Source organism: Harmonia axyridis, chromosome 2, assembly GCF_914767665.1.
Source record: "Harmonia axyridis chromosome 2, icHarAxyr1.1, whole genome shotgun sequence".
Lineage (NCBI taxonomy): Eukaryota > Metazoa > Arthropoda > Insecta > Coleoptera > Coccinellidae > Harmonia > Harmonia axyridis.
Window position 1 is genome coordinate 32274984 of NC_059502.1, and position 9680 is coordinate 32284663.

A 9680-nucleotide genomic window follows, 5' to 3' on the forward strand; every position below is an offset into this window, starting at 1 on the left:
TGGAATCAAACATTGATAACAGCCATGTCTGAATTCAAGGAAAGAAAATTCCCAATTTACGGTCGTGAACTCAAATGCAAATTTGAAGCTGGGTTAAGACTATTCCTGGAACAACAAGCAGCTCATGAATTTTTCACTGTCGTCTCTAAAGGAAAGCTCGATTATTATACCATAATCGAAATTTTAAAATACATACCAGTACAAGAAGTGGGCAAATGTTCATTGACCTCGACCTAGCCAATCGAAGACCTCGTCCTCAAAAATGCTTTTTTTTGAAAGATAAATAAAAAATTTTCAAAAGTGGAAGAAATTACTATAAAAACTAAGTGTAAAATCGAAAGTATTATTTAGTCAATAGAATTTTATTGAATATTGTTATAATTTTTTCAAGGAATGATTAGAATTCAATATGTATATTTGTAAATATTTCAACTGTTTTGTATAAATATGTGAATAAAAATTTTTATTACAACCAAGTATCTAAACGGAGGTTTTCATTAGGTCGATTTAAGTTCATCGAATATTCGAATAATTTCATTCAATAATTGATTTGAATTCAATATGTATATTTGTAAATATTGCAATTATGTTATAATAAAATAAATGGATGAAAATATCTATTACAACAAAATATAAAAGCAATATACATATTCACAATCGATATTGTTTCATTCAATATTGTTGAGTGTATTTATGTTTTGTCAATATTTCAATAAAACTTATTGTTCTGTACACTCAGTTAGGTACATGTTACAATAATAATTCATTAATAATATTTACTTTGCAGAAATACACAATTTCTTCAATATGTTATTGTTTTAATTATATTCATATAGTGCCATTTTCGCGTTTGCATAATGTAACAAAAAAATAAAATTGAGGTGAATTTATCCCTGACAATAATAAAATAAAATCAACCGAATAATTGAATCGATAACGAGTTATTGAAATACTCTGAAAGGTCTCTGCTAATGAAAAGTTTCATTATTAATATAAACTGATGTTAATTTTTAATGAGAATTAAATTTTATATACAGCTTATCGAATGAGCTGAGACAGGTGAGTGATCTACAGAAATCAATTGGAAGACACAGTGGTAGCAAAAATGTAGGAAGAGGTTAAAATTAAATTAGCAAAACGAGAATAGAGTTGACGCAAATGCAGAATAACAACATATTGTCCTTAATGATGATTTATGCAGGGTTGAACATGAGTAGTTGGCCATAGCCTAGTGGTGAATGAAGGTCATCCAAGCCTGTTAGAAAATTCAAAATTGAAACATGAATTCAAAATATTCAGTTTCTGATGAAAAATTATAATTTAATGATTACTTATAATGATAATTTATAATTTATTTTGACTTTGGCACCCAAAATACACAGAACATCATACTAGAAAACTGAAATTCTTGACTTCTCTATGATTACCGTCGAAAGTTTGCAACGTTGCCAAAACATATCTCCTTTTCATCTAAACATCGATAATTAGCAAACAGTGCAATCTGTATAAATTATAAACATCGATTAATACTGAACATTGATTATGGGAACAATGTTTATTTTTTGTTACACCGTACAAGTCCTTGAAATACAGGGTTATACTTGAAAATTTTCACACGAGAGTATTAACCCTCAAACGGAATATTGCTCAAATGAAAATATCGTATAGGTATCACTTACATTTCGAAAAAAGTGCTTTTAAATGTCATAACGCATAAATGATCTTCCTACACGTTTATCTACGTTCCTGAAAACATTTATTACATTAATGATAAGTAAAAATTAGACATTTCGTATGAAATTTCAATGAGCAAATGTTTATAGATCCTTGTTCGGTCTTTTTTTCGATTTAATCAGATTGGATAGTCTTTATTATCTATTATACATTCAAAAGATTTTAAATTTAGGTCCAAAAATAAATCTTCCAGCGGTTGGAAGGTAACGATTGAAATATAATCAAATTAAACTTATCGTCTTGATCCATCAGCTTTACACCGTTAAAATTTCATTAACTGAATGATGATCACTAAAACTGTAATTAAGACAAGTTCTGTAATACAATTTTGTCTCTGACATTAAGAATTTTTTTTTTATTAATATTGATAACCGATGTCAATTTTTTATTAGTTTCAAAATGGGTAATGTAGATGATATTTATTTCTCGAAACAATCCTTATTACATTTGTGTCGTTGTATTTCATTTTCTGGAGGAAAATGCTTTTGGAGTGAACTGAATTAAAATTAATGAACAGACACAGCAATAGTAAATCTCATGTGGATAACGTCTGAAATCATACTAGCTAAACAAGATTCGATTTCGCACACATTCTGAAAAAGCAAAAAAAAAAAAGAAACTTAAAACACTATCTACAAACAAAGGTTAAGCACACATAATGCTTTCAATGAACAAATTTCCGATATACATTGTTCAGCATGTATTTGCCATAAACAAGACCAAAACATATACCTAGATGACATCAAGAACATCTTTTTTGCTTTATGACATATAGAGTGTTCAATGAAATAATTTAGCAATTTTTTGCTAGGTGTGGTGAGTTTGAAACAAAGGTTTCTGTTCTCAAATTATTGTATTTTGGGACTGAATTCGAATGTAATGTAGAATCCCTAAAAATATAAAAATGGAAATTAAAAACTTACAAAATAGCGGAAAACTAAAAGGGTTTATTCTCTTGATGACAAATTGGATGTCATCATTAAAATTAATTCGATTTTTTACCGATTTCCACAAGAAAAAATTCAATAACAAATGATGTAATATTGCTCAAAAATAATAATTATACTTGATCACCATATTTTATCTTTTGATTTTTATGGATCTGAAACGAAACTGTGAAAACAATGAGGAAGTTAGAAAACATTTCTCTAACGATATAGGTGGTTTTTTGAGAAAATCATATTTTCGTATTTTATTCTACCCTCCTCATAAATTTTCAGGTCTAAATGAGTTTTTCGTACATTCACTGAAATGAAAGCTAATGATTTCACATTATTTTCGAATTTTAGTTATCTTAATGGCTTAGGTCATTTCAAAATTGCATTAAAAATTACTCATTCTTAATGTTACTTGAAGTGAGGTTTTTGACGAATCTCTACCTGAATTTTGTTTTAAATAGTTGCCCTCTTCATAGAAGCCTCATTTTTATTAATGATCCGAGTGAGAAGGTACTCCTATCTCCTATCGTTGAATTTTTTTTTTGAGTTTGTGAATCAATCTAACATAGACATCATGGAAGATTTTAAAGATCTAACAGAAAGTTTTATTCAAGACATGATTGTGAATTGTGGCTCTCATATTCCAATTTCTTATGTATATAGTTATATAAAATCGAAAAAGAGTGATATTTCTTTTCAAAATTATTATTTAAAAGAGTTGATTAAGAAGAGGACAAGAACAAGATTTTCCTACAAGGATTACGGAATTATATTCTGCTTGCTGTGTAATGGAGCACAACCTTTTTCAACATGTGAATTAGACGACGAAATAACAATTTATGAGAGAGTTCTACAGATCAATGGTAAGTTTATTCATGCCTTCACATTATGGAAATGAAAAATATTATAAGAATTTTTACTACTTCTTATTATTTATTAATTTTTAAAATATGCCGGAATTTTGAATATATGTAGTACTACATTGATACTGAATTCAATATTATTCATCGTAAAATCCTCTTGCTCAGAATTTATAGATGTGAAGTGAATCATTATTCAAATTGTTTCTAAAAAGAAATGAACCTTATTCAAAATCAGTCAAAAGACATACCTAAATTGATCGTTTTTTGATACCACCTAAAAAAGGAAAATACATATAAACATTTTCAATGTTTAACCTACTGTGTGAGTATAGATTTTCTAATTCTTTTCTCATTTTGTTTCAGATGTATATTTGATTGAACTATTCAAATGTTTCATTAATCCTCAAGACGTTCCATGTGAGGAGTCTCTGAAATTAATTTTAAATAATTTCGTTGATGATGAAGATTCCTTTTTGCGTCGACACACACCCTTGCACATGGCAGCCACATTGCCAAATGCGAACGTAACAATCACTCTTTTGAACAAGAAATTATGTTGTGAGGAGAAAACCACAAACGAGGAAACACCGATATTCTTTGCTGTGAAAAACAACCAGATGGAACAAGTGAAAATCCTTCTGAAATACGGAGCCAACCTCAGAGCGAGGGACATAAACAGCAATACAGTACTTCATGCATTATGTTCTGAAGAAGGAGAGATTAATATCGAACTGTTAGAATTTTTATTAAATGTCGGTTGTGACCCGAATTCATTTGGCAAAAATTCGTGTACCCCTTTACAGATGCTTGCTGAAAATGGAAGAATAAATAATGCATTGGAGTGTGCAGAATTACTGATCAGAAGAGGAGCTGATGTCAATTTGCAAAACCTTCACGGCGACACAGTTCTGCATACATTATCCTACTCTTGTGACGAATCCCAGTTCATTCTCTTTCTCGAATTACTGTTGAAGAGTAAAGCTGACACGAATATAGTCAATCATGACAACAGAACATTTTTGGATGAATTATTATTGGACTGCTGCCATTCCAGACGACATACTATTTTGAAACATCTGATTTTGTTAGATATCAATGGAAAATATCAATTCTGTGTTAATCCAATTCATTGTGATTCGTTGGATGTCGATTTCCAGAAAAGGAGTAGAAAAGAATTGCTTCATTTACGGTCCCGCAAAATAGCTCAATTCCAATCACAACCGGAATATTCTCTGGTGAGAATACTAAGTTCGACTGTAAGGGAAGTGTCCAGATTGTGTTGGAATCAAACATTGATAACAGCCATGTCTGAATTCGAGGAAAGAAAATTCCCAATTTACGGTCGTGAACTCAAATGCAAATTTGAAGCTGGGTTAAGACTATTCCTGGAACAACAAGCAGCTCATGAATTTTTCACTGTCGTCTCTAAAGGAAAGCTCAATTATTATACCATAATCGAAATTTTAAAATACATACCAGTACAAGAAGTGGGCAAATGTTCATTGACCTCGACCTAGCCAATCGAAGACCTCGTCCTCAAAAATGCTTTTTGTTGAAAGATAAATAAAAAAATTTTCAAAAGTGGAAGAAATTACTATAAAAACTAAGTGTAAAAGTATTATTTAGTCAATAGAATTTTATTGAATATTGTTATAATTTTTTCAAGGAATGATTAGAATTCAATATGTATATTTGTAAATATTTCAACTGTTTTGTAAAAATATGTGAATAAAAATTCTTATTACAACCAAGTATCTAAACGGAGGTTTTCATTAGGTCGATTTAAGTTCATCGAATATTCGAATAATTTCATTCAATAATTGATTTGAATTCAATATGTATATTTGTAAATATTGCAATTATGTTATAATAAAATAAATGGATGAAAATATCTATTACAACAAAATATAAAAGCAATATACATATTCACAATCGATATTGTTTCATTCAATATTGTTGAGTGTATTTATGTTTTGTCAATATTTCAATAAAACTTATTGTTCTGTACACTCAGTTAGGTACATGTTACAATAATAATTCATTAATAATATTTACTTTGCAGAAATAAACAATTTCTTCAATATGTTATTGTTTTAATTATATTCATATAGTGCCATTTTCGCGTTTGCATAATGTAACAAAAAAATAAAATTGAGGTGAATTTATCCCTGACAATAATAAAATAAAATCAACCGAATAATTGAATCGATAACGAGTAATTGAAATACTCAGAAAGGTCTCTGCTTATGAAAAGTTTCATTATTAATATAAACTGATGTTTATTTTTAATGAGAATTAAATTTTATATACAGCTTATCGAATGAGCTGAGACAGGTGAGTGATCTACAGAAATCAATTGGAAGACACAGTGGTAGCAAAAATGTAGGAAGAGGTTAAAATTAAATTAGCAAAACGAGAATAGAGTTGACGCAAATGCAGAATAACAACATATTGTCCTTAATGATGATTTATGCAGGGTTGAACATGAGTAGTTGGCCATAGCCTAGTGGTGAATGAAGGTCATCCAAGCCTGTTAGAAAATTCAAAATTGAAACATGGATTCAAAATATTCAGTTTCTGATGAAAAATTATAATTTTATGATTACTTATAATGATAATTTATAATTTATCTTGACTTTGGCACCCAAAATACACAGAACATTATACTAGAAAACTGAAATTCTTGACTTCTCTATGATTACCGTCGAAAGTTTGCAACGTTGCCAAAACATATCTCCTTTTCATCTAAACATCGATAATTAGCAAACGGTGCAATCTGTATAAATTATAAATATCGATTAATACTGAACATTGATTATGGGAACAATGTTTATTTTTTGTTACACCGTACAAGTCCTTGAAATACAGGGTTATACTTGAAAATTTTCACACGAGAGTATTAACCCTCAAACGGAATATTGCTCAAATGAAAATATCGTATAGGTATCACTTACATTTCGAAAAAAGTGCTTTCAAATGTCATAACGCATAAATGATCTTCCTACACGTTTATCTACGTTCCTGAAAACATTTATTACATTAATGATAAGTAAAAATTAGACATTTCGTATGAAATTTCAATGAGCAAATGTTTATAGATCCTTGTTCGGTCTTTTTTTCGATTTAATCAGATTGGATAGTCTCTATTATCTATTATACATTCAAAAGATTTTAAATTTAGGTCCAAAAATAAATCTTCCAGCGGTTGGAAGGTAACGATTGAAATATAATCAAATTGAACTTATCGTCTTGATCCATCAGCTTTACACAGTTAAAATTTCATTAACTGAATGATGATCATTAAAACTGTAATTAAGACAAGTTCTGTAATACAATTTTGTCTCTGACATTAAAAATTTTTTTTTTATTAATATTGATAACCGATGTCAATTTTTTATGAGTTCCAAAATGGGTAATGTAGATGATATTTATTTCTCGAAACAATCCTTATTACATTTGTGTCGTTGTATTTCATTTTCTGGAGGAAAATGCTTTTGGAGTGAACTGAATTAAAATTAATGAACAGACACAGCAATAGTAAATCTCATGTGGATAACGTCTGAAATCATACTAGCTAAACAAGATTCGATTTCGCACACATTCTGAAAAAGCAAAAAAAAAAAGAAACTTAAAACAGTATCTACAAACAAAGGTTAAGCACACATAATGCTTTCAATGAATAAATTTCCGATATACATTGTTCAGCATGTATTTGCCATAAACAAGACCAAAACATATACATAGATGACATCAAGAACATCTTTTTTGCTTTATGACATATAGAGTGTTCAATGAAATAATTTAGCAATTTTTTGCTAGGTGTGGTGAGTTTGAAACAAAGGTTTCTGTTCTCAAATTATTGTATTTTGGGACTGAATTCGAATGTAATGTAGAATCCCTAAAAATATAAAAATGGAAATTAAAAACTTACAAAATAGCGGAAAATCTAAAAAGGTTTATTCTCTTGATGACAAATTGGATGTCATCATTAAAATCAATTCGATTTTTTACCGATTTCCACAAGAAAAAATTCAATAACAAATGATGTAATATTGCTCAAAAATAATAATTGTACTTGATCACCATATTTTATCTTTTGATTTTTATGGATCTGAAACGAAACTGTGAAAACAATGAGGAAGTTAGAAAACATTTCTCTAACGATATAGGTGGTTTTTTGAGAAAATCATATTTTCGTATTTTATTCTACCCTCCTCATAAATTTTCAGGTCTAAATGAGTTTTTCGTACATTCACTGAAATGAAAGCTAATGATTTCAAATTATTTTCGAATTTTAGTTATCTTAATGGTTTAGGTCATTTCAAAATTGCATTAAAAATTACTCATTCTTAATGTTACTTGAAGTGAGGTTTTTGACGAATCTCTACCTGAATTTTGTTTTAAATAGTTGCCCTCTTCATAGAAGCCTCATTTTTATATATGATCCGAGTGAGAAGGTACTCTTATCTCCTATCGTTGAATTTTTTTTTCAGTTTGTGAATCAATCTAACATAGACATCATGGAAGATTTTAAAGATCTAACAGAAAGTTTTATTCAAGACATGATTGTGAATTGTGGCTCTCATATTCCAATTTCTTATGTATATAGTTATATAAAATCGAAAAAGAGTGATATTTCTTTTCAAAATTATTATTTAAAAGAGTTGATTAAGAAGAGGACAAGAACAAGATTTTCCTACAAGGATTACGGAATTATATTCTGCTTGCTGTGTAATGGAGCACAACCTTTTTCAACATGTGAATTAGACGACGAAATAACAATTTATGAGAGAGTTCTACAGATCAATGGTAAGTTTATTCATGCCTTTACATTATGGAAATGAAAAATATTATAAGAATTTTTACTACTTCTTATTATTTATTAATTTTTAAAATATGCCGGAACTTTGAATATATGTAGTACTACATTGATACTGAATTCAATATTATTCATCGTAAAATCCTCTTGCTCAGAATTTATAGATGTGAAGTGAATCATTATTCAAATTGTTTCTAAAAAGAAATGAACCTTATTCAAAATCAGTCAAAAGACATACTTAAATTGATCGTTTTTTGATACCACCTAAAAAAGGAAAATACATATAAACATTTTCAATGTTTAACCTACTGTGTGAGTATAGATTTTCTAATTCTTTTCTCATTTTGTTTCAGATGTATATTTGATTGAACTATTCAAATGTTTCATTAATCCTCAAGACGTTCCATGTGAGAAGTCTCTGAAATTAATTTTAAATAATTTCGTTGATGATGAAGATTCCTTTTTGCGTCGACACACACCCTTGCACATGGCAGCCACATTGCCAAATGCGAACGTAACAATCACTCTTTTGAACAAGAAATTATGTTGTGAGGAGAAAACCACAAACGAGGAAACACCGATATTCTTTGCTGTGAAAAACAACCAGATGGAACAAGTGAAAACCCTTCTGAAATACGGAGCCGCAACCTCAGAGCGAGGGACATAAACAGCAATACAGTACTTCATGCATTATGTTCTGAAGAAGGAGAGATTAATATCGAACTGTTAGAATTTTTATTAAATGTCGGTTGTGACCCGAATTCATTTGGCAAAAATTCGTGTACCCCTTTACAGATGCTTGCTGAAAATGGAAGAATAAATAATGCATTGGAGTGTGCAGAATTACTGATCAGAAGAGGAGCTGATGTCAATTTGCAAAACCTTCACGGCGACACAGTTCTGCATACATTATCCTACTCTTGTGACGAATCCCAGTTCATTCTCTTTCTCGAATTACTGTTGAAGAGTAAAGCTGACACGAATATAGTCAATCATGACAACAAAACATTTTTGGATGAATTATTATTGGACTGCTGCCATTCTAGACGACATACTATTTTGAAACATCTGATTTTGTTAGATATCAATGGAAAATATCAATTATGTGTTAATCCAATTCATTGTGATTCGTTGGATGTCGATTTCCAGAAAAGGAGTAGAAAAGAATTGCTTCATTTACGGTCCCGCAAAATAGGTCAATTTCAATCACAACCGGAATATTCTCTGGTGAGAATACTAAGTTCGACTGTAAGGGAAGTGTCCAGATTGTGATGGAATCAAACATTGATAACAGCCATGTCTGAATTCAAGGAAAGAAAATTCCCA

General features: G+C 29.6%; 2 protein-coding genes across 2 annotated transcripts; both read left to right on the forward strand.

Moving 5' to 3' along the window:
- The first annotated feature begins 3980 nt into the window (after positions 1 to 3980).
- LOC123673263 (putative ankyrin repeat protein RF_0381) lies at positions 3981 to 5052 on the forward strand. Its single transcript, XM_045607739.1, has one exon. It carries the CDS (start codon positions 4033 to 4035, stop codon positions 5050 to 5052), a length of 1020 nt encoding a protein of 339 aa, XP_045463695.1. The 5' UTR covers positions 3981 to 4032.
- Positions 5053 to 8045: 2993 nt separating this feature from the next.
- On the forward strand, positions 8046 to 9021 carry LOC123673264. Its single transcript, XM_045607740.1, has 2 exons — positions 8046 to 8344; positions 8708 to 9021. The coding sequence occupies exons 1-2, from the start codon at positions 8056 to 8058 to the stop codon at positions 9019 to 9021; spliced, it is 603 nt and encodes a 200-aa protein (XP_045463696.1). The 5' UTR covers positions 8046 to 8055.
- The last annotated feature ends 659 nt before the right edge of the window (positions 9022 to 9680 follow it).

Coding starts and splice junctions, on each gene's coding strand:
- LOC123673263 (XM_045607739.1), top strand. CDS start 4,033: ATGGCAGCCACATTGCCAAATGCGAACGTAACAATCACTCTTTTGAAC.
- LOC123673264 (XM_045607740.1), top strand. CDS start 8,056: ATGGAAGATTTTAAAGATCTAACAGAAAGTTTTATTCAAGACATGATT. Junction 8,345..8,707: donor GAGAGTTCTACAGATCAATG/GTAAGTTTATTC, acceptor ATTTTGTTTCAG/ATGTATATTTGATTGAACTA.